Source organism: Chiloscyllium plagiosum, unplaced genomic scaffold, assembly GCF_037043375.1.
Source record: "Chiloscyllium plagiosum isolate Xiang-an unplaced genomic scaffold, Cpla_swu_hap1 HiC_scaffold_42, whole genome shotgun sequence".
NCBI classification, from domain to species: Eukaryota; Metazoa; Chordata; class Chondrichthyes; order Orectolobiformes; family Hemiscylliidae; genus Chiloscyllium; species Chiloscyllium plagiosum.
This window is the reverse complement of record NW_028270180.1, coordinates 34,060,248-34,086,300: the sequence shown is the minus strand read 5'-3', so window position 1 is coordinate 34,086,300 and position 26,053 is coordinate 34,060,248. Positions and strand designations below refer to the sequence as shown.

General features: G+C 44.7%; 1 protein-coding gene across 3 annotated transcripts in view; it reads left to right on the top strand.

The window, feature by feature from the left end:
- The window catches only part of ca12 (carbonic anhydrase 12), an 88,933-nt gene that overhangs the window by 14,052 nt on the left and 48,828 nt on the right, over positions 1-26,053 (top strand). For all 3 annotated transcript variants that reach the window (XM_043680140.2, XM_087981928.1, XM_043680141.2), the window contains exons 4-7: positions 6,188-6,367; positions 8,851-8,993; positions 22,017-22,112; positions 22,200-22,263. In XM_043680140.2, coding sequence (XP_043536075.1) covers positions 6,188-6,367; positions 8,851-8,993; positions 22,017-22,112; positions 22,200-22,263 — 483 coding nt within the window. The remainder of the gene's footprint in view (positions 1-6,187; positions 6,368-8,850; positions 8,994-22,016; positions 22,113-22,199; positions 22,264-26,053) is intronic.

The following is a 26,053-nucleotide window of genomic DNA, read 5'->3' as shown; positions in this document are numbered from 1 at the left end:
GAATTGGCCATGCTAAATTGCCCATAGTATTAGGTGCATTGGACAGGGATAAATATAGGGTAAGGTAGGGGAATGGGTCTGGGTGGGTTACTCTTTGGACGGTTGGTGTGGACTTGTTGGGCCGAAGGACCGGTTTCCATACTGTAGGGAATCTAATCTAAAAACATCGCTCTGCCCTCATCAATCCTCTTTGTTACTTCTTCAAAAAATTGAATCAAGTTTGTGAGACATGGTTTCCCACGCACAAAGCCATGCTGACTATCCCTAATCAGTCCTTGCCTTTCCAAATACATGTAAATCCTGTCCCGCAGGATTCCTTCCAACAACTTGCCCACCACCAATGTCAGGCTCACCAGTCTATAGTTCCCTGGCTTGTCCTTACCACTTTTCTTAAATAGTGGCACCACGTTAGCCAACCACCAGTCTTCCGGCACTTCACCTGTGACTATCGATGATACAAATTTCTCACCAAGGGGCCCAGCAATCACTTCTCTAGCTTCCCACAGAGTTGTAGGGTACACATGGTCAGGTCCTGGGAATTTATCTAGCTTTATGCCTTTTAAGACATCCAGCACTTCCTCTTCTGTAATATGCAAATTTTTCAAGTTGTCACCATCTATTTCCTCACATTCTGTATCTTCCATGTTCTTCTCCACAGTAAACACTGATACAAAATACTCATTTAGTATCTCCCCCATCTCCTGCGTCTCAACGCATAGGCTGCCTTGCTGATCTTTGAGGGGCTGTATTCTCTCCCTAGTTACCCTTTTGTCTTTATAAAAAGCCTTTGGATTCTCCTTAGTGGGCGGCACGGTGGCACAGTGGTTAGCACTGCTGCCTCGCAGCGCCAGAGACCCGGGTTCAATTCCCGACTCAGGCGACTGACTGTGTGGAGTTTGCACGTTCTCCCCGTGTCTGCGTGGGTTTCCTCCGGGTGCTCCGGTTTCCTCCCACAGTCCAAAGATGTGCAGGTTAGGTGAATTGGCCATACTAAATTGCCCGTAGTGTTAGGTAAGGGGTAAATGTAGGGGTATGGGTGGGTTTCGCTTCGGCGGGTCGGTGTGGACTTGTTGGGCTGAAGGGCCTGTTTCCACACTGTAATCTAATCTAATCTAATCTTAACCCTCTTTGCCAAAACTATCTCATGTCCCCTCTTTGTACTCCTGATTTCCCTCTTAAGTATATTCCTACTGCCTTTATACTCTTCTCAGGATTAGCTCGATCACTCCTGTTTATACCTGATATATGCTTCCTTCTTTTTCTTAACCAAAGCCTCAATTTCTCTAGTCATCCAGCATTCCCTACACCTTTCCTTTCACTCTAACAGTGTTAGAGTGGACTCCTGTTATCTCTGGACTCCTGTTACCTCTGGACTCCTGTTATCTTATTTCTGAAAGCTTCCCATTTTCCAGCCATTCCTTTAGCTGTGAACAGCTGCCTCCAATCCGCTTTTGAATGTTCTTCCCTAATACTGTCAAAATTAGCCTTCCTCCAATTTAGAACTTCAACTTTTAGATCCGGTCTATCCTTGTGCATCACCATTTTAAAGCTAATACGTTGACTGTTCATGTCCTTTCATGGACTCAATACTGTTAGTCATTGTAGACACCCACTTAAAATGGCTGGATCTGCATGGAATTCATTTGTGAAACACGTGGATGACAATAAAAAAAACTGCGCACATTTTTTACAGTACGGACTCCCAGAAGTGTTGGTCACAGATTATTGACCATTGTTTACCAGTAGGGAGTTTGAGTATTTCTTAAAGTCAAATGGTATTTGCCATATAAGGGCAGCTCCATATCATCCATCATTCATTGGACTGGCAGAAAGAGCAGTCCAAACTTTTAAGGCAGAATTAAAGAAACAGCCGACAGCTTCACTCAATACCAAATGAACCCAGTTCTCATTTTATTATAGGACAACCCCTCATGCAACTACAGGGATAGCTCCAGCAGAGTTGCTAATGGAGTTGAGAAGATATAGCACCAGATTGAACCTGATATTACCAGACCGGGGTGGGGGTGGTGAGGTGTGGGAATGCTAATGCCACACACAAGACCTTGCTAATGTGAGAAACCAGGTCAGAAGTCACATGACAGGAGGTTATAGTCCAACAGGTTTATTTGAAATCACAGATTTTCAGAACGCTGCTCCTTCGACACATGAAGGCAGCTTTGTCACTTGACAAAGGCGCAGTGCTCTGTGAGCTTGTAATTTTAATATAACCTGGTGTCTTGTGACTTCTGACCTTATCCAACCCAGTTCAACACATCGTGGCTGAGTGAGAGAGACAGTTCACTTCAGGGAGCGGAGTTTGGTGTTGGAACCACAGGAATGTCCTTGCTTGAGTATGAGATGTGTTCAGTGCAAGGTCAGGTACAGTGATATATAAAGTTTGGGTAGGTCTGATGGTCCTGAACAAGCACGTGGACCACATGAAAGCTGCAATACTGCAAGTGCTGCAAGAGCAAATCATGCCCAACTCCTGATGGTTCCAGAACCCGGGAGTTCAAACTCTCCATCAAGCGTTAAAGATACCTTGGAATCTGAGATGGATAGCACAAGATGTCACTGCCTTGACGCTTTTGCTGCCTGAAGAAGGGAATGAATTTCTTCCAAGATGCTCTGGAAACAAGAGGCGAGCTACTGTGCATTCCATGCTGCCGGCATGAACATAGAATCCCTACAGTGTAGAAACAGGCCATTTGGCCTAACAAGTCCACACCAACTCTACGAAGAGTATCCCACCCAGACCCATTCCCCTATTACTCTATACTTACTGCTGACTAATGCACCTAACCTACATATCCGTGAACACTAGGGGAAATTTAGCATGGCCAATTCACCTAACCTACACATCTTTGGGTTGTGGGAGAAACCGGAGCACCTGGAGAAAACCCACACAGACAGTCACCCGAGGCAGGAATCGAACCTAGGTCCCTGGCGCTGTGAGGCAGCAGTGCTAATCACTAAGCCACCGTGCCACGTCAGAGGCTGAGTTGGAGGAACCTGATCCGGTGCTAAAATGTTTCAGGAGGAGTGGGATACAGTGATTGTAATGAGGTCAGCCGGGTGGACTTCAGAGAATATGAGTTCCTTGACTGGGGCTGTTAACCTGCTCCAATCAGAAAGCCCTGACTGACAAATATTAACAAGAGTGCCACAGCAAGAAACTGTAATGACCTCCTCAGGAGACAGACACAAGCTGCAACCAACAGGGTACCCTTTCATTGTCCAGTACATCCCAGGAACCAAAAATCTACGCCATGTTCTCTGCAGTCCGCAACACATTATCAATGAGGATGAGCACCTCGCCAAGACCTTCCCCACACCTCCACTGCTCACCTTTAAACAACCACCAAACCTCAAAAAGATCATTGTTCATAGCAAACTGCCCACCTTTCAGGACAACACCCTATAACCCTGTCACTGATTGCTGCAAGACGTGTCAGAGTGTGGACATGGATACCACCATAAAGCGTGGGGACACCTCCCACCTTGTATGCACCAGGTACTGATGTGACTCGGCCAACGGTGCTTATCTCATATGCTGCAGGCAAGGATGCCCTGAGGCTTGGTACATTTGTGAGACCAAGCAGAGGCTATGGCAACGGATAAATGGACACCACATAACAATCAACAGACCCTCCCAGTCGGAGAACACTTCAGCGGTCCGGGACATTCGACCTCGGACCTTTGGGTGACCATCCTCCAAGGCGAACTTCGGCGCAGGCAGCAATGAAAAGTGGCCAAGCAGAGGCTGGTAGCCAAGTTTGGTACCCATGGGGATGGCCTCAACCAGGATCTTGGGTTCATGTCACACTACAGATGACCCGATTAACTATACACTCTTTCACACAAAGACACACATACATCATTCAAACCCTCTCTCATACACAACCTGTCTCTCATATGGTCACACATACACAACCCCCATATTCACAGACACACACGCACCCTCTCATAGACTAATACCCCTTGTCACTCACACACTTGCACATACACACACCCTGTGACAACCACTCACCCTACACACACACACATAAGTTTGTGGGGTGAATTTGTACTTGCAGAATTACATTTTATTTTGCTTAAAACTGCATGAATCCACAAGATTCTGTAAATCCTTTTTTTAGGAATAGAATCAGTCTGAACATGGGGGCACAGACATATTTTAACCTCATACCTTCAGTGCATTATCTGAGCTGACATGGCACCTATTGTTAAAGTTCACTTGTGAATGTAACTTTAAAAAAAGTTTTGCAATTTATATATGAAAGAACTGAAACCAACATGGTCATTCTAAAAGATGAGAGACTTAACAAACAATCCAGGTCTTTTTCAATATATAATTCCAGTTGCATCACACTGTAAACGTTTGCTATAAATTCTCTGTCTGATGATCTTATACTCCACAACCACCTGATGAAGGAGCGTCGCTCCAAAAGCTAGTGCTTCCAATTAAACCTGTTGACTATAACCTGGTGTTGTGTGATTTTTAACTTTGCACACCCCAGTCCAACACTAGCATCTCCAAATCATGATTTCTGTGGAGCATTTTAATGGGATATTGTCAAAGTTTGACATTATGCAGAAAGACCTTCTTATCTCCTGAAGTCCAATCCCACTTGTAATAAAGGTTAATATACAATTGGGCTGCCTCGTTACTTGCTGTATCTCTATGTTAATTTGGTAACTCATGGACAAGTACACTTAAATGCCTCTGAATATCAACATTTAACTCAATAACCTTTTTTAGAAATGATCTGCATTCCTATGGTTCCCACCAAATATGTGCCATCTGCCAGTAAAAATCTCGGGATAATTCCCCTGCTCCTCTTTGAAATAGTGCCATAGAGTCTTTCAGATTCACATTAGGTGACGGACTTTGCCTTCTCATCTCAATGATGGTACCTCAGAGCTCAGCATTCCCTCAGCCAAGATGTATCGCTGAGCAGCAGCTCCAAGTATAAATGATCTGGTCTCATCACTTAATCTCATTGCTACTTTTAGGAGCTTATTCTGTCTGGGTTGGCTGCAGCATTGTTAAAGTTACTTCAGGGCTCCCCATTGGCAGTGATGTGCTTGAGGCAACTAGAAGTATTGAAAGCACTCTGGAAATGTGAATACTTTCTTTGAATTTGTGAAGCTTCTCAGAACAGTTGAATGAAGATTATCCCAAATATACTCTCTTCCAGCACTACTGCTCTCAAAATAAGTCACAATACATGGATGAGACATTGCTATTAAAGGTTAAAGTGGTTGGTGTTGGTTCAAGACTAGCTCTGAAGGATTTCCAAGATTGCAAGGTTTCCACATCACTGCCTGAAATCATCAAATTGTGACAGCTCTATTGAAGTTTCATTTACATCAAGGAATCACACCTCACACTGAGGCCTGTGCTCAATTGTCAGTCACCATATTACCACAAAGTTAAATTTCAACTTGGATTTGTCATTGGATGGAAAGTAGAGGTGCTGATGTGATTTTTTTTCATCATAAATGTTTGAATTCTGATTTTTCAACTCTTACGCTTCTGGGGTCTGTGCCTGTCTTAGAGGATCTTTGAGTGGGGACAGCACATGGTCAGAATCATTGAGTCTCCAGGAATAAGAAGCTTCAGTGGTGAGGATAGATTGAAGAAGTTAAGACTGTTCTCCTTGGAGAGAAGGAGGCTGAGAGAAGATCTAAATTAGGTTTTCAAAATCATGATTGGGCTGGACAGAGTAGATGGGGAGAAACTGTATCCACTTGTAAAAGAAACAAGAACAAAAGGGCATGGAATTAAAGTGATGTGCAAACACAGCAAGGGTAATGTGAGAAAAGAAAGTTCACCAACGTTTAGTTGCAGTGCCTGGTATTGTGGTGAATGCAGGTTCAATTGAGCATCCAAGGAGGCATTGGATGGTTTTTAAATAGTAATGCAGGGATACGGGGAAAATACAGGAGACCAGCATTAGGTAATAATGCCAGACTAAACAGTCCTCTGTTATTGTGAGAAAAAAAATAATTTTTAACATAGTCACATGATCTCTCAACTACCACATGATAATGGAGAATGTGATCTAGAGCCACAAAAAAATGAGATCTTAGTTCTGTTTGGCTAGTGAGATATTATATATGTTGCTAACCCATTATCTGAGCAAGGCATTAGCAACACTAATGATTGGGATTTCATTTCCAGGAGATCATGGGGAAGATCATTGGGAATCCACCTATCCAGAATGTGGGAATCATCAGCAGTCACCCATTGACTTTCACACTGGCATCTTTGAGTATGATCCAACTCTGGAACCTATCCAGTTGCTAGGCTACAACCTATCAGCAGCAGAGAATTTCTCTTTAATCAATGACGGGCATGCAGGTAAGAGGCAAAAGCAAATCATTTTTGCTAAACCAATCCAAATATGGTACTAGAATCCTGAGCAAAATCTACCAATCAGAACAAAAGGAATCTGAATATTTAAATATGTTTGGAAAACATGTTCAACTTTTTCCTCAATCAGCTTGATTAAAGGGATATAATTAGTCAGGTAACTGAGATGTTAAAATGTTAAAAAAAAACACTGCAGATGCTGTTAGTCAGAAACAAAAACAGAAATTTCTGGAAAAGCTCAGCAGGTCTGGCAGCATCTGTGCAGAGAAATCAGAGTTAATGTTTCATATCGAATGACCAGTTAGCAAAATCTGTCCAGCTCATCTACAGCTCCAGTTTTGCACAAAATTGTCAGGTTGATAATCGATCCAGTAGTAATTTACATCCATGAATGTAGGTTTGCTCACTAAGCTGGAAGGTTCATTTCCAGACGTTTTGTTACCTTACTGGATAACATCCTCAGTGGGCTTCCGGATTAAGCACTGCTGATTATTTCTGATTTCTATTTATATGTTTGGGTTTCTTTGGGTTGGTGGTGTCATTTCCTGTGGTGGTCATTTCCTGTGGTGATGTCATTTCCGGTTCTTTTTCTCAGGGGGTCGTAGATGGGGTCTAGCTAAAGTGGGCGGCACGGTGGCACAGTGGTTAGCACTGCTGCCTCACAGCGCCAGAGACCCGGGTTCAATTCCCGCCTCAGGCGACTGACTGTGTGGAGTTTGCACGTTCTCCCCGTGTCTGCGTGGGTTTCCTCCGGGTGCTCCGGTTTCCTCCCACAGTCCAAAAGATGTGCAGGGTCAGGTGAATTGGCCATACTGAATTGCCCATAGTGTTAGGTAAGGGGTAAATGTAGGGGTATGGGTGGGTTTCGCTTCGGCGGGTCGGTGTGGACTTGTTGGGCCAAAGGGCCTGTTTCCACACTGTAATCTAATCTAATCTAATCTAATCAGGTATTTTTTGATAGAGTTCCAGTTGGAATGCCATGCTTCTAGGAATTCTCATGCATGTCTCTGTTGGCTTGTTCTAGGATGGATGTGTTGTCCCAGTCGAAATGATGTCCTTCCTTATCTGTATGTAAGGATACTAGTGAGAGTGGGTCATGTCCACTTCAACTGAGACAACACATCTATCCTTGGACAAGCCAAACAGAGACACGCACGAGAATTCCTAGAAGCATGGCATTCCAACCGGAACTCTATCAACAAACACATCGAGTTAAACCTCATCTACCACCCCGAGAAAAAGTACAGGAAATGGCATCATCACAGGAACTGACCACCACAGGAAATGACACCACCCAGCGAAAGAAACTCAAATATATAAATAGATAGCAGAAATCATCAGCAGGCTTTGCCCGGAGGCCACTGAAGATGTTACCTAGTATGGTGACGAAATGTCTGGAAATGAACCTTTCAGATCAGCAAGCAAACCTACATCCAGAACCTCAACCTGAGCTACAAACCTTCTCAAAACTCTCTAAGTTTACATCTATTCCCAGTGATCTCCCATAACCAAACTAAATCAAACACCTAGGAGAAAGTGAGGACTGCAGATGCTGGAGATCAGAGTCGAAGAGCGTGGTGCTAGAAAAGCACAGCCAGTCAGGCAGCATCCGAGGAGCAGGAGAATCAACATTTCAACATTTCGGGAATAAGTCCTTCATCTGGACATAAAGCATATTCTCTACAAAATCATCTTTGTCTTCATTCAACATCCATGAAATCAAGGGTCTGAGTTTGAAAGAAGACTTGCATTTAGATTACACTGTTTGCTTCCTGAGGACATCTCAAATGCTTTACAGGCTATTTTTGAGTTGCATTCATTGTTATAAATCAGGAAACATAATTCATTGTATAAATGAGGAAACACTGCAGCCAATTTGAATAGTAATGTGACAATGATCAGATAATCATTTTATGATTTGGGTGATGGATAGATATTGGCCAGGACACTGAAAAAACTGCCCATTCTCTTCTCTGAAGTAGTATAATGGGATCTTTTATGTTCGCTTGAGAGGGAAGGTGTGGATTTCATTTAATATTCCATTCAATAGATGGCCCCTTCAAAAATGCAAAGGGCTCTCATTACTGCACTACAATGTCAGTCATGATTTTGTGCTCGAGTCTCTGGAATGGGAATTGAATCCACAGACTCCAAAAACTCCCCACTGAGACAAATGCTGTGGTTCCATGTGTGATAAGGTGTTGCCTCCATCTGGCAATGAAACTGCTTAGATTCGATTCCCTTCAGTGTGGAAACAGGCCCTTCGGCCCAACAAGTCCACACCGACCCACTGAAGAACAACCCACCCAGACTCATTTCCCTACATTTACCTCCAACTAATGCACCTAACACTATGGGCAATTTAACTTGGCCAATTCACCTAACCTGCACATCTTTGGACTTATAGTTCAAGATAGAAATGAGCCAGATAATGACTTTAGATCTCAGTGACTGCTCATTGTTTGTTATAGTAAAAATGGCCTTGCCTCCAACCATGCAAATGATCTGTGCATCTCATCGCTACACTGCTGTCCAACTCCATTTGCACTGGGGGAGTGAAACTGAGACTCTGGGCTCTGAACACACCATCAGTGGACGGCATTATCCATCAGAGGTAAGGTTGTTCAACCCAGCCTGGGTCTCACTGATCTTAAAAGCCTTGTAACTGGAACAAAAGGAGAATCTTGCATTTACACAGCCCTGTTCACTGTGGCATTCACTATTCAAAGTACTTCACAACCAATTCAACTGTATTGAAGGAAATGAAATAGCCAGCCTTTGAGCAGAAATCAGATCATGAGCAGATGGCCTAATATTGACTGAGAGGTTTGGCAAAATCACATTTTCTTCTCCAAATAATCCATTGGCATCTCTTATATTCATCTGCACTGGAGCTCAGCATAATGCCTCATCTGACATTCATTCAAGAGTTTGTGTTGACAATTTGTGCTTCAGATTCTGTAGTGAGTCTTGTCCTAAGACCTCCTGTAATGGCTACCATGCCATTATTCTGCTTGTGGGATATTGCTTTCCCTCACAGGAAGTGGAATGTCACATGGAAAACACCCAGCATATCTGTGATAACCAATGTCTGCAGCTGTGGAAGTCAAAGGGAAGTTATGTTAACCATTTAGAGGAAAGGTGGTCACTCCAAATGAGCAAGGTCTATCTGTCACTCAGGGCACCACACGGAGTGCCGATCATGATTCCACATTGACTGCACCCACACTTCCCAAATGATTCCAACCTAACTGCTCTCACAACTGTATGGCCCCACATAACCAGATTTATCCCACACTGAGACCTTGCTGGGCAATCTCTCTCACCCCATCCCTTTCTTTGCCTCCTTCCCTCTCTCTCACTCCACACCCCCCACCCTTTCATGTTCAAGATTTATAAATTCCTGATTCTTGTGTGCTGTTCCTCTACGACAACCACCTGATGAAGGAGCAGTGCTCTGAAAGCTAGTGTGCTTCCAATTAAACCTGTTGGACTATAACCTGGGTGTTGTGTGATTTTTAACTTTGTACACCCCAGTCCAACAACGGCATCTCCAAATCATTTCTTTATTAATAAAGACAAATATCCCATATTGCTGTTTTTAAGACATATATTTTATATCAATCTCTGTACTTGTACTCCCTTTACCACTGTATGATGTTGTGTATATTGCCTCTCATCGGTCCATGATGTATCATTACATGTCTTCATTGTGTTAAATTTCACACGTTCTCCCTGTCTCTCCTTAGAACTGGAACTGCCCCAGTATTGTCTTTCTAAATTTCTCTTGGTACCCTTTCCAAAATGGGACACCAAGAACTCACCCACTTCTCAGTAACTGACGCAATCAGTGAAGTTCATAGAATCTCTACAGTGTGAAAACAGGCCATTCAGCCCAATGAATTCACACTGACCATCCCCTATTCCTGGAACCCTGCACTTCCCAGGGCTAACCCACACACATCCCTGAACACTTTGGGTAATTTAGCATGGCTAATCCACCTAACCTCCACTTCTTTGGTCAGTGGGAGGAAATCAGAGCACCCTGCAGAAGCAAATGCATACACAGGGGGAACATGCAAACTCCACATAGACAGTTGCCTGAGGGTGGAATTGAACCTGGGTGTTCTAAGGCAACAATGCTGATCACTGAGCCTGCAGGTTGCTCTGAAAGTGCAAGAAGTTTGAAATCTGGAGGCAGTGCAGAGGGAAGCCATTAGGTGAGTGACCAGGAAAGACTTTGCACTTTTCAACCTTTCAAGGAAACAGCTGTGAAATGAGATATCAAAGGGAATATATAGAGTGGAAAAATAAAACTGAGGCCACATTCAGTCAAGCAGTGGGACTGGAATTATAAGCACTGATTCAAATGAGTGAAACGTCCAAGCAGCTATCAAGAAGTTCGAGATTCAGACAATGATCAGCATTTTGCCAGCCTGGTGCAAGCAGTAAGATGTAAGCTGATCAACGTGTTCAGAGATGTTATTGCACACCTCTTAGAGCAGGTGGGATTTGCACCTGGGTATCCTGATCCACAGGTGAAGGCACTACCATTGCAACATAGTAGCTCCTTTAGAGTTGCAGCCAATTAGTTAAACGATTACAGATTGGAAAATGTTGATGTAGAAAGGCACTGGAAGCAAGCATTCAGGTGTCGCAAGGTAGGCAAATGGTAGATATTTTCTAATTAATCTGTTCAGAGATGTTATTACACACCTCTGAAGTAGGTGGGACTTGAACCAGGGCATCCTTTCCCAGAGAGAAGGGCACTACTACTTCATTGTGAGCCTTGACAACATCACTGGAACGACTGAAGCTCTTAGTCATTCATCTGTTTATATTGTGTCTTTCTCCTTTCCCAGTGAAGTTAAAAACCACAAACAACAGGTTAGAATTCAACAGGTTAATTTGAAAGCATTAGCTTTCAAAGTACTGCTTCTTCATCAGGTGGTTGTGGAGCAGGATCATAAGACACAGACTTCAGAGCAAAAGGTTACTGTGTCAGGCAACTGAAATGATATTTTGAACATACCTCGATTGTTGTTAAGTCTTTCACATCCTAGAATGGGTTGAAGGTTTTGGTTCATTAATATGTAAATCCCAAAACTTCTTTTAAGTTACATTCTCAAGATAACTAAAGATTTTAAATACAAAGGTGACATCTCAGCTCAGACAATGCATTAAAGGTGTGAGGTTAAGTCTGTCTGTCTCCCAATCTTGAGTCAGACTGCTTTTATTTCCAAAGTGGAATTTACAAAATATTACATAGTTTGACTGCCTGCAATGACTGCCTATAGATTGTGTGCTTTTTGAGCAAAAGAGAATGTATTTGAAATACAAATTCACCACATAGACTCATAATTATGTGGATGTGCAGGAGAGAGAGAGTGTGCATGTGTGTGTTTTAGTGTGTGTGCACGTGAGAGAGAGAGAGAGTGTGTGTGTGTGTGTGTGTGAAGCTTGGTAAAGTGTGTGCGTGAGTAATGGAGTATAAGCCTGTGCGAGGGTGTGTGCGTGGGTGTGGGTATGGGGGGGTGCATGTGTTTGAGAGAGAGTGTGTGTATGAGAGAGGGTCTGCGTGAGTGTGTGTCTGTGTGTAGGAGGGAGGGAGAAAGGGAGGGAGAGAGGTGGGGAAAGAAGGGTAAAATGGGATTACCTGCAGTGTGACATGAATCCAGGGTCATGATTGAGTCCATCCCCATGGGTACCGAACTTGGCTATCAGCCTCTGCTCGGCCACTCTGCGTTGTTGCCTGTCCCAAAGTCCGCCTTGGAGGATCCGAGACCCAATGTCTCGATCGCTGAAGTGTTCTCTGACTGGGAGGGAACACTCTGCCTGGTGATTCTTGCGCAGTGATCATTCATCCATTGTTGTAGTGTCTGCTCGGTCTCGCCAATGTACCATGCCTCAGGGCATCCTTATCCGCAGTGTATGAGAGAGACAACGTAGGCCTTGGGTTCATGTCACACTACAGGTGACCTCACTGCACTATTTTACCCTTCTTTCCTCACCTTTCTCTCTCCCTTCCTCTCTACCACCTCTTTTTCTCTTCCTCCTCTCTCACTCCTCTTCCTTCTCATTCACTCTCCTTTGAGCTCTGTTGAAGTGTGGGAAAAAAAACCTGAGACCACTCGGAGTCCATCCCATGACTTGTGACTCTGTGCGATGTGTATACAATGAGGGAACAAGATGGTGAATCATTTTGAAGATTTGAAAGCTGCCATAAACGAAAGCAGAGCGGCAAAGTGGAGGGTAGCGAGGACAGGTCGTTGGGGGGGTGTATGGACTGATATTGGGGAAGGATGGGGTTACGCCTCATGGTCAGGGAGATGTTCAGACTCATGGTGAGGGAGGCAGGAATGGCCTGGCGGTGAGTGTGGAGCCCATTAGACTGCCAGCGGGGGTGAATGTCGTGGACTGGCGGTGAGGGAGGGAGGTATATGGCAGTGAAAAGGAATGTTAGACTGACGGTGGGGAGGGGATTAGACTGACCACTGGGGGAAGGGTGTTGGACTGGCAGAGGGGGAGGGGAGGCTATACTGGCATTGGAAAGGGGTTGGACTGGTAACAGGGAGGTTGGTTGGACAGGCGATAGGCAGGGTGGTTCGACCGAAGGTGTTGGGGAGGTTTGGACTGATGGTGAAAAAGGATGTTGGTATGGCGTTGGGTGAAGGGGATTGGGCTGGGATTGGGGAAGGAATGTTAGACCGGTGGTGGGGAAGGGGAGGTTAGACTGTTAATGGGAAGGGGAGGATAGACAGGTGGTGGGGGAAGGGAGGTTAGACTTTTGACGGGGGAGGGGAGGATAGATAGGTGATGGGGAGGGGAGCATAGAGTGGTGATGGGGAGAGGAGGTTAGACTGATGATGGGGGAGGGGAGATTAGACTGCTGATGGGGAGGGGAGGCAAGACTGGTGATGGGGGAGGAGAGGATAGACTGGTGATGTGGAGGGGAGGTTAGAGGGGTGATGGGGAGGGGAGGTTAGATTGGTGGTGAAGGAGGAGAGGTTAGACTGCTGATGGGGAGGGGAGGTTAGAATGGTGATGGGGAGGGGAGGTTAGACTGGTGATGGGGAGAGGAGGTTAGAGTGGTGATGGGGGAGGGAAGGTTAGATTGGTGGTGGAGGAGGTAGGGTTAGACTGGTGGTGGGGGAGGGGAGGATAGATAGGTGATGGGGAGGGGAGGTTAGACTGGTAGTGGGGAGAGGAGGTTAGACTGGTGATGGGGGAGGGAAGGTTAGATTGGTGGTGGAGGAGGTAGGGTTAGACTGGTGGTGGGGGAGGGGAGGATAGATAGGTGATGGGGAGGGGAGGTTAGACTGGTAGTGGGAGAGGAGGTTAGAGTGGTGATGGGGGAGGGAAGGTTAGCGTGGTGATGGGGGAGGGGGGTTAGACTGGAGATGGGGAGGGGAGGTTGGACTGGTAGTGGGAGGGGAGGTTAGAGTGGTGATGGAGGGGACGTTAGACTGGTGATGGGGAGGGGAGGATAGACAGGTGATGGGGAGGGGAGATTAGAGTGGTGATGGGGGAGGGGAGGTTAGACTGGTGATGGGGAGAGGAGGTTCGACTGGTGATGGGGAGGGGAGGTTAGACTGGTGGTAGCGGAGAGGAGGTTAGACTGGTGATGGGGAGGGGAGGTTAGACTGGTATTGGGAGGGTAGGTTAGACTGGTGATGGGGGAGGTGAGGATAAACGGGTGATGGGGAGGGGAGGTTAGACTGGTAGTGGGAGGGGAGGTTAGAGTGGTGATGGCGGGGAGGTTAGAGTGGTGATGGGGGAGGGGAGGTTAGACTGGTGATGGGGGAGGGGAGGATAGATGGGTGATGGGGAGGGGAGGTTAGAGTGGTGATGGGGGGAGAGGAGGTTAGAGTGGTGATGGGAGGGGAGATTAGACTGGTAGTGGGAGGGGAGGTTAGAGTGGTGATGGAGGGGAGGTTAGAGTGATGATGGGGGAGGGGAGGTTAGAGTGGTGATGGAGGGGAGGTTAGAGTGATGATGGGGGAGGGGAGGTTAGAATGGTGATGGGGAGGGGAGGATAGACGGGTGATGGGGAGGGGAGGTTAGAGTGGTGATGGGGGGAGGATAGAGTGGTGATGGGGGAGGGGGGTTAGACTGGTGATGGGGAGAGGAGGTTCGACTGGTGATGGGGAGGTGAGGTTAGATTGGTGATCGGGGGAGGTTATACTGGTGATAGGGGAGAGGAGCTTAGACTGGTGATGGGGAGGGGAGCTTAGATTGGTGATGGGGAGGGGAGTTTAGATAGGTGATGGGGGAGGGGAGGTTAGATTTGTGGTGAGGGAAGAAGCTTGGACTGACATTGGGGAAGGGAAAGAGTCTAGATTAGAGTGGTGCTGGAAAAGCACAGCAGGTCAGGCATCATCCGAGGAGCCAGAAAATCGACGTTTCGGGCAAAAGCCCTTCATCAGGAATAGAGAGTTAGACTGGAACTGAGGAAATGGTGCTGACCCAATGTCAAATTCCAAAGGCTCCTCTGGTTAGCTACATCCTTTCTGCACATGTCCTGAAGCCAAAGGTAAGATCAGCAGTAGAAAGATCCAGAGGGTGGTGATGACTGTGTGACCCAGGACCAAGTCCAGAAGGAGAAGTGAAGGGTTGGGATGGGTAGGGAGGTGAGGGGAAAATCTTTGTGTTGATAATCCCAGCAGCTGAGGGACATGTGAAAGGTGTGGACTTGTAGCATAATTTCGTGTGCAGACACAGGCATTAACAGAAGGCAGTAAGTAATTTTGGAATAGGTCAGAAGTCAGACCACACCAGGTTATAGTCCAACTGGTTTATTGAAATCACAAACTTTCGAAGTGTTGCCCCTTCATCAGGTGAAGTCTTCACCTGACAAAGGAGCAGCGCTCCGAAAACTTATGATTTCAAATAAACCTATAATTTGGTGTCGGCTGACTCTAACCTTGTCCAGCCCAGTCCAACACAGGCACCTCCACTTCGTTTTGGAATGTGTGACCTGCAGATGGAAATAATCTGAAAATGCTTTCTCCCTGAAATGTCAGGATAATTACCAGACAAATTAACCACAGCTCGTGCTACAGTTTGAGTCTGTCAAACCTCTTCCATCTGTGTTGTGTCAAATTATCCTCTTCCGGATGCAAAGCTACCCTACTAATCACTGCTGTGATCTGTTCATTCTCAATTTGCTTGATGGTTTCCTTGGAATCAGGACTGAATTACGAGGAATTAATGTCCTCCAGCTTTGAAAGCACAGCAGGGTTTCAGGCAGCTAGCCTTTGTTTACTGTGCAATATCTCCATGCTAATTGGATTGGGCTGCTTCAAACCATTTGCTCTTTGAATCAAGTTGTTTGTATTTAAGGAAATGCCTCTGGTGTGCAGGCTGGTGTGCCTGATGTGCTTGTGCTACACACATACTGACTTGTCATGATTTCAGTGGTAAATATTAGTCTTTGGAATATAGTTGAAGTCTATCAAAGCTGTGGGATCAGTTTGGAAAATGTGGCTAACATTCTAATATGGCAATATGTAGCCACTGCATTACAGAATTATTACGATGCAGGAGGAGTCCGTTCAGCCCATTGTATCAACACTAGCTCTCCATTAGTCATTTTAACTTTGCGTGTTTACTGTTGCTTCAATGCTTCGACTTAATCATCGAAAGTCCTTGTGAATGTTTCATTGACTCTGCTTCCAATCACATCCAGACATTCCATCGCTGAACAGGTCATTGTGTCAACATAGAGTCATAGAGTACAGCATGGAAACAGACTCTTTGGTCCAACTCATCCAGATTGCCTAAATTAATCTAGTCCCATTTGCCAGTATTTGGCCCATATCCCTCTAAACCCTTCCTATTCACATACCCATCCAGGTGCCTTTTAAATCCTGTAATTGTACCAGCCTCCACCACTTCCTCTGCCAGCTCATTCCATACATGCATCACCCTTTGCATGAAAAAGTTGCCCCTTATAACCCTTTTAAATCTTTCCCCACTCACCCTAAACCTATGCCCTCTAGCTCTGGAATCCCTCTATCCTAGGGAAAAGACCTTGGCTACTTACCCTATCCATGCCCCTCATGATTTTATAAACTTCTAATAAGGTCACCTCTTAGCATTTGGTCTCTGATGGCCAGACTGTGCAACAGTTTCTTCCCCCAAGCCATCAGGGTCCTTAACACAGTATGACCGGACTCTTTCCCACCTGAAATTCTTTGCATGACTTTGAATTGCTGCCAGAAAAATGTCTTATTTATCATTCGTCTGTTACACTTTAACATGCATGTTTTGCACTCCTTATGCACTTCATGCCGTGTACGATGATGTAGTTTGTGCTGTCCATGTAGCACCCTCGGTCCTGGAGGAATGCTGTCTCATTTTTACTGTCACAGTTGTATATGGTAGAAAAGACAAATAAAAAGCTACTCTCTCTCTCTCTAATGTTCCAGGGAAAGCAGCCCCAGCCTGTTCACCATTTCCCTATGGCTCAAGCCCTCCAACCCTGGCAACATCCTTGTAAATCTTTTCTGAACTCTTTCAACTTTCACAACACCCTTCCTGTAGTGGTGTGACCAGAATTGCAAGCAATAGCCCGAAGATGGCCTACCAATGTCCTGTACAGCTGCAACTTGTCATTTCAAGTAAACCTGTTGGACTATAACCTGATGTCGGCTGACTCTGACCTTGTCCAGGTAAAAACAATGACTGCAGATGCTGGAAACCAGATTCTGGATTAGTGGTGCTGGAAGAGCACAGCAGTTCAGGCACCATCCAAGGAGTTTTGAAATCAACGTTTCATCAGGATACCCGAAACGTCGATTTCGAAGCTCCTTGGATGCTGCCTGAACTGCTGTGCTCTTCCAGCACCATTATACCAGAATCTGACCTTGTCCAGCCCAGGCACCTCCACTTCGTTTTGGAATGTGTGACCTGCAGATGGAAATAATCTGAAAATGCTTTCTCCCTGAAATGTCATCCCAACTCCTCTCCTCAATGTTCTGACCAATAAAGGAAGGCATACCAAATGCCTTCTTTACTATCCTTTCTACCTGTGACTCTACTTCCAAGGAACTATGAGCCTGCACTCCAAGGTCTCTTTGTTCAGCAACACTCCCCAGGGCCTTACCATTAAGTGTATAAGTCCTTCCCTGATTTGCTTTTCCAAAATGCAGTGCCGCACATTTATCTAAATTAAACTCCAACTGTCACTCCTTGGCCCGTTGGCCCATCTGATCAAGATCCTATTGTAATCTAAGATAACTTTCTTCACTGTCTACCACACCTCCAATTTTAGTGTCATCTGCAAATTTACTAACTATATGTTCACATCCAAGTCATTTATATAAATGATGAAAACCACCGATCCTTGTCGCACATCACTGATTAGATTAGATTCCCTACAGTGTGGAAACAGGCCCTTCGGCCCAACAAGTCCACACCGACCCTCTGAAGAGCAATCCATCCAGACCAATCCCCTACATTTACCCCCGACTACTGGACCTAACACTATGGGCAATTTAGCATGGCCAGTTCACCTAACTGGCACATCTTTGTGTCTATGGGAGGAAACTAGAGCACCCAGAGGAAACCCATGCAGACACGGGGAGAATGTGCAAACTCCACACAGACAATTGCCCGAGGCAGGAATTGAACCCGGGTCCCTGGTGCTATGAGGCAGCAGTTCTAACTACTGAGCCACCATGCCGCCCTCCAGTTTCACTGCCCTCCGCCCTCTACTGCTCAGACCTCCAGTCTGGAAAGCAACCCCTCCACTGCCACTTGAGCTGTACCTTTGAGCAAGTTGGTTCTCTTGCATTACTTTTGCTATTTTAAATCTGTCCCCTTTCATTTTCAATTCATTTACTAGTGGACACAATTTTTCCTTATCCTTATATGATGAGATTAGGCAAAATTTAGGATGCATAGGATGGGGAAGGAAACTGCAGGGAATGGGCACAATTGAAATGTGGAGATTATTCAAGCAACAGCTACTGCAGTCCTTGATAAGTATGTACCTGTCAGGCAGGGAAGAAGTGGTCGAGCAAGGGAGCCGTGGTTTATTAAAGACGTTGAATCGCTTGTCAAGAGGAAGAAGGCCGCTTATGTTAGGATGAGATGTGAAGACTCAGTTAGAGCACTTGAGAGTTACAAGTTAGTCAAGAAAGACATAAAGAGAGAGCTAAGAAGAGCCAGGAGGGGACATGAGAAGTCATTGGTAGATAGGATCAAGGAAAACCATAAAGCTTTATATAGGTATATCAGGAATAAAAGAATGACTACAGAAAGATTAGGGCCCATCAAGATAGCACTGGAAGGTTATGCGTGGAGTCAGAGGAGATATAAGAAGCACTGAATGGATATTTTCTGTCAGTACTCACACTGGAAAAAGGCAATATTGGCCAGGAGAATACTGAGCTACAGGCTACTAGTCGAGGTGGGATTGAGGTTCACAAGGAGGAGGTGTTAACAATTCTGGAAAGTGTGAAAATAGATAAGCCCCCTTGGCTGGATGGGATTTATCCTAGGATTCTCTGGGAAGCCAGGGAGGAGATTGCAGAGCCTTTGGTTTTGATCTTCATGTCATCATTGTCTACAGGAATAGTGCTGCAAGACTGGAGGATAGCAAATGTTGTCCCCATGTTCAAGAAGGAGAGTTGAGACAACCTTTGGGAATTACAAACCAGTGAACTTTACTTCGGTTGTTGTTAAAGTGTTGGCAAAGGTTATAAGCTATTGGATTTATACTCATGTAGAAAGGAATAGGTTGATTACGGATAGTCAATATGTTTTTGTTAAGGGTAGGTTATGCCTCACAAACCTTATTGAATTCTTTGAGAAGGTGACCAAATAGGTGAATGAGGGTAAAGCGGTTGATGTGGTGTATATGAATTTCAGTAAGGCATTTTATAAGGTTCCCCACAGTAGGCTATTGCACAAAATACAGAGGCATGGGATTGAGGGTGATTTGGCAGTTTGGATCAGAAATTGGCTGGCTGAAAGAAAACAGAGGGTGGTGGTTGATGGGAAATGTTCATCCTGGAGTTCAGTTATTGGTGGTGTACCACAAGGATCTATTTTGGGGCCACTGCTGTTTGTCATTTTTATAACTGACCTGTATGAGGGCATAAAGGATGGGGTAGTAAATATGTGGATGGCACTAAGGTCGGTGGAGTTGTGGATAGTGACGAAGGATGTTGTAAGTTACAGAGAGACATAGAGCTGGGCTGAGAGGTGGCAAATGGAGTTTACTGTGGAAAAGTGTGAGGTGATTCGCTTTGGAAGGAGTAACAGGAATGCTGAGCACTGGGCTGTTGTTAAGATTCTTAGTAGTGTAGATGAACAGAGAGATCTCAGTGTCCATGTACATAGATCCCTGAAAGTTGCCACCCAGGTCGATAGGGTTGTTAAGAAGGCATATGGTGTGTTAGCTTTTATTGGTAGAGGGATTGAACTTCGGAACCATGAGGTCATGCTGCAGCTGTGCAAAAGTGTAGTGTGGCCACATTTGGAATATTGCGTATAATTCTGGTCACCGCATTAGAGTGGAAACTTTGGAACGTGTTCAGAAGAGATTTACACTGATGTTGTCTGGTATGGAGGGAAGGTTTTATGAGGAAAGGCTGAGGGACTTGAGGCTGTTTTTGTTAGAGAGAAGAAGGTTGAGAGGTGACTTAATTGAGACATATAAGATAATCAGAGGGTTAGATAGGGTGGACAGGGAGAGCCTTTTTTTCTTGGATGGCGAGGGCTAACATGAGGGGACATGGCTTTAAATTGAGGGGTGATTGATATAGGACAGATGTCAGAGGTAGTTTCTTTGCTCAGAGCCTAGTAGGGTCGTGGAACAGCCTGCATGCAACAGTAGTAGACTTGCCAATCTTCAGGGCATTTGAATGGTCATTGGATAAACATATGGACCAGAATGGAATAATGTAGGTTAGATGGGCTTCAGATAGGTTTTACAGGTCGCGCAACATCGAGGGCTGAAGGGACTGTACTGCGCTGTAATGTTCTACATTCTATGCTCTGTTCAAATCTGTCTTGATGTTGAAAATCTCGAACAGATCTCCTCACAGCCTTCTCTCTAAGGAGAACAGTCCTAACATGTCCAATCTATTCTCTTTAACTGAAGGTTCTCATATTTTCGTAGAAATGCTTCCTTGGTTCTCCTGATGAGTTTATTCCTTGCTGGGATGCACTTCCACAGGTATTAGTATTTTGTCCAAATGCCTGCTAATTATTCAGCTTTGTTGGTTGACAGGTTATTCAACTGGGGATGTCAATTCTCCACTGGTAATAAGGGCGGAATGGAGGATTGGCTGACATTCCAGTCTCTAACATAGCTCTGTCTCATGTTCAGGTCCTTCTATGTGTTTCCCCTGCCCTACTCTGTAACCTCTTCCAGCCCTTTCATGCTCTTCTGTCATCCATCATTGGTGACTGTGCCCTCAGCTGCCTGGGCCCTTGGCTTTGAAATTCCTCAACTGTACACATCTCACTCTTTTGAAAGCTTCCTTAATCCCTGCCTCATTGGCTAAGGGTTTGATCACCTGTCCCAACATCTCATCAAATGGCTAGACAGTAACTTATAGCCAGTCATAATCCTGGACTTGGGTTAGCTTACATTAAGGAAACTATATAAATGCAGGTTGTTGGAGACTTTCCTTGAAAATTCTTAAGAAATTACCCATAGGGTCCAGGGATGTGCAGGCTAAATGGGTATACCACGGGAAGTGCAGTGTTACAGAAAAAGGATGTGGGTATGGATCCAGGTGGGATGCTCTTTGGAAGATAGGTGTGGACTCAATGGGCTGAATGGCCTGCTTCTGCAGTGTACAGATCCCATGTCTATGACACAGTCTGCAACACTTTACAATCAGGGTTACCTTTGGTTATATTTTGAGACTGTACGATGGTTGCTGAAGGGTGGCCAGGTACAAAAATCGCGTGTGAGGCCTGTGCAATAGAATGAATGTCTTATGGAGAGAATAACTCAGAACAGATGTGGTGATTATTATGTGTGTAATACTGTAGACCATGACATAGAAGAGGAAATGCAGTATCACAAATTCAAGTGATTCTGAGGTCAGTGGTGGGTTCACTTTTGTTTTCAGTGGTTACAGATCATTTGGATTCCAGAATATTCTCAAAACGTTTGGAAAGTTCAACAAGTCATGGCAAGGCTTTGGGAAGGCAGGTACAGGGTTTCAAATATGGAATTCAAAAATGATAGTTTTGAGCAGGACTTGTATAACTGGGATATTTCCCTTAGCAGAGAAAGCCATGAGGAGAATGATTTGAGCATTTTGGAAGAGTGAATTGGGCTCTGGTTGAAAGGTAGATTAATTTGAAATGGGTACTAAGAGAGCGAAGATCAGAGCTAGGGTCAGAGAAGTTTCTTCATGCAGTTTATGATGTACAATGCCAACAGCCAGAGCAAACCCATTCAGAGATTGAAGGCCTGTACTATATGAGATAGTGTTATACTTTGGAAAAGCTAAATTAAATCTTATTTTATTGGCAGAATATGGTTATAAGGAAATACGTTTTCAACAAGGATGTGTTGGAAGTTTCATGGAGCAAAATGAGTGAAACTAGACAAATAAGATTATCAAATAAAAGGAAAATGATCTTTCATCTCTATTTTTCAATTTAGTTACATATTGTCCACTATAACTCTGAGAAATACGGAGATATTTCCACAGCACAAGACAAGGCTGATGGGCTGGCTGTTCTGGGAATTCTAATTGAGGTATTTACTTGAAGCACTCAAATATTCATTCATAAGTTAGACCGTAATGATGATAACTCTCCAAATGAACATGTTTCTCTGTTTCAGATTGGATCCTTCAATGCTGCTTATGAACAGATATTTTCTCATTTAACCGAAATCCAGTTTAAAGGTAAGAAGGATTAAGTTTTGATAAACTGGGATCTCATACAATACTGCCTGGATTACTTTTCACCGAGCAAAAAAACGTGAAGATACATCGAGCCTTGAAGATGGCCAGAATGTTTACCACACTGATTCCTAGAATGACAGCTTTATCAAATAAGGAGAGATTGGGTCTGCCTGTTTAAAAGATTGAGAGGGGGATCTGATTAAAATGTGAAGACTTCTGGCAGGACTTGCATAGATTGGTTGCAGGGTGACATTTTCTCTGAATGCCCAGAATAAGAAGGTCACAGTCTTAGGATATGTGGAAGGCTATTGTAGATTGAGCTGAGAAATGTCTTCACTGAACTGGGTGAACCTGTAGAATGCTGTACCCAAAGATTGTGGTGGACAAGTCACTGTATATGTTTATGAAAGAAATAGATTTGTGGAGGCAAATGGTGTCAGGTATAGGGAGAGAGTGGGACTATGCTGATAAGGTAGAGGATCAACCATGACCATGTTGAACGACGAAATACACATAATGGGCAGAATGGCCACTCATGCTCCTATTTTCTGTTTCTATATCTTCCAAGATAAGTTACAAAGACAAATGAGGCACCAAACAGGAGCTTGGGAAATGGCATAAAGACTAGATTTTGAGGACGGGTTTGGTGTAGAATTCCTGAGAGCAAGGATATGATGAGGAAAAGCAAGCTTGGTTACAACAATGTGTAGGATTGGAAAAGTGGAGAGTGGGATGGCCTTTAGAGCTCAAGAATATCATTGAGCAGAGTTAAATGGTTTAGTCTAAAGGCGAAGCATTTGAAATCAATGTGCTGGGAATGGGAATAAATGGTGAGCATGTTGTGGAGAGTTGGGTTGGTACAAGCTGGTTTTTGGAAAGAATTGAAGGAAGTGGCCAGGGCAAATGAAGGCGGGTTTGTAAAGAGGAGGAGGAGGATAATGAGAAATCGGTAATGCCAATGACGTTATCGGAAAACATACAAAGTTCAACATGTCATCTGACATCACCCAAATCTCCATTTGCAGCAGTTTCCTGAACCACTTCTTCACTGTTTATCATACTGTTTGACCAAACCTAATGTGGATGAACCACATTTCTCCAATTATGCTTTGGGAGGAGCAAAATAATTCTCTTGAGCCCCGATTGCAGACTCCTTCCCTTAGGCACTGATTCCTTCCCCCCCCCCCGCGACCCCTCCTTGGCTACTGGACTATTCAAAACCTCAGCTTCCAGCCTCAATCACAGGACTCAGAGCTTCACTTTCAACTAAAGAATCTTCTGCATCATTGAGAATGTTTACTTACGATATTGTTTACTTACGAATGGCCGATGAGGGGAGAGGCCATTCTAGGCTTAGTGCTTGGAAACGAGCTGGGGCAGGTATCAGATCTTGTGGTGGGAGAGCATTTTGGTGATAGTGACCACAACTGCCTCACATTCTACATAGCTATGGAGAAGGAGAAGATTAGGCAAAATGGGAGGATATTTAATTGGGGAAGAGGAAACTATGGTGCAATTAGACATGAGTTAGGAAGCATGGATTGGGAGCAATTGTTCCATGGTAAAGGCACTATAGACATGTGGAGACTGTTTAAGAAACAGTTGTTACAAGTGATGAATAACTATGTCCCTCTGAGACAGGCAAGAAGTGGTAAGATATAGGAACCTTAGATGATGAGAGTGGTGGAGCTTCTCATCAAAAGGAAAAAGGTAGCTTACATAAAGTGGAGGAAGCTAGGGTCAAGCTCAGCTCTACAGGATTACAGGCAGGCGAGGAAGGAGCTTAAAAATGGTCTGAGGAGAGCCAGGAGGGGGCACAAGAAAGGCTTGGCAGAACGGATTAGGGAGAACACAAAGGCATTTTACACTTATGTGAGGAATAAGAGAATGGTCAAAGAAGTAGTAGGGCCAATCAGTGTGGAGTCTGAGGAGGTAGGGGAAGCCCTAAATAAGTTTTTTGCTTCTGTCTTTACGAAAGAAACGAACTTTGCAGTGAATGAAACCTTTGAAGAGCAGGTGTGCATGCTGAAATAGATAGAGATGGAGGAAGCTGATGTGCTGAAAATTTTGTCAAACATTGAGATTGACAAGTCGCCAGGCCCGTGCCAGATTTGTCCTCGGCTGCTTTGGGAAATGAGAAATGTAATTGCTTCGCCACTTGCGAAGATCTTTTCATCCTCACTGTCCACTGGAGTCGTACCTGAGGACTGGAGAGAGGCAAATGTAATTCCTCTCTTCAAGAAGGGAAATAGGGAAATCCCTGGCAATTACAGACCAGTCAGTCTCACATCTGTCGTCTGCAAGGTATTAGAAAGGATTCTGAGGGATAGGATTTATGACCATCTGGAAGAGCATGGCTTGATTAAATGCAGTCAACACGGCTTTGTGAGGGGCAGGTCATGCCTCACAAACCTTATCGAGTTCTTTGAGAATGTGACTAGAAAAGTTGATGAGGGTTGAGCTGTGGATGTGGTGTATATGGACTTCAGCAAGGCATTTGATGAGGTTCCCCATGGTAGACTCATTCAGAAGGTCAGGAGGATTGGGATTCAGGGGAACATAGCTGACTGGATACAGAATTGGCTGGCCAACAGAAGACAGCGAGTGGTAGTAGAAGGAAAATATTCTGCCTGAAGTCTGTGGTGAGTAGTGTTCCACAGGGCTCTGTCCTTGGGCCTCTATTGTTTGTAATTTTTATTAATAACTTGGATGAGGGGATTGAAAGATGGGTCAGCAAGTTTGCAGATGACACAAAGGTTGGAGGTGTCGTTGACAGTATAGAGGGCTGTTGTAGGCTGCAGCGGGACATTGACTGGATGCAGAGATGGGCTGAGAGGTGGCAGATGGAGTTCAACCTGGATAAATGCGAGGTGATGCATTTTGGAAGGTCGAATTTGAAAGCTGAGTACAGGATTAAAGATAGGATTCTTGGCAGTGTGGAGGAACAGAGGGATCTTGGGGTGCAGGTACATAGATCCCTTAAAATGGCCACCCAAGTGGTCAGGGTTGTTAAGAAAGCATATGGTGTTTTGGCTTTCATTAACAGGGGGATTGAGTTTAAGAGTCGTGAGATCTTGTTGCAGCTCTATAAAACTTTGGTTAGACCGCACTTGGAATACTGCGTCCAGTTCTGGTCGCCCTATTATAAGAAAGATGTGGATGCTTTGGAGAGGGTTCAGAGGAGGTTTACCAGGATGCTGCCTGGACTGGAGGGCTTATCTTATGAAGAGAGGTTGACTGAGCTCGGACTTTTTTCATTGGAGAAAAGAAGGAGAAGAGGGGACCTAATTGAGGTATACAAGATAATAAGAGGCATAGATAGAGTCGTTAGCCAGAGTCTGTTTCCCAGGGCAGAAATGACTAACACGAGGGGTCATAGTTTTAAGCTGGTTGGAGGAAAGTATAGAGGGGATGTCAGAGGCGGGTTCTTTACACAGAGAGTTGTGAGAGCATGGAATGCGTTGCCAGCAGCAGTTGTGGAGGCAGGGTCATTGGGGACATTTTAGAGACTGCTGGACATGCATATGGTCACAGAAATTTAAGGGTGCATACATGTTGTGCAGTGGTCGGCACAACATCGTGGACTGAAGGGCCTGTTCTGTGCTGTACTGTTCTATGTTCTATGTTCTATTGTTCTCTTGCTCCACACCAGCAACATCTCATCTGGTACTGAAATTTACCTCTCTATAATTTATCTACATCTTCACTGGTATCAAGTGCAGTTCCTTCATTACTAACTGTACTCACTAAGTTATATTAGTCCACTAGCATTTGAATTTTAAACATTTAT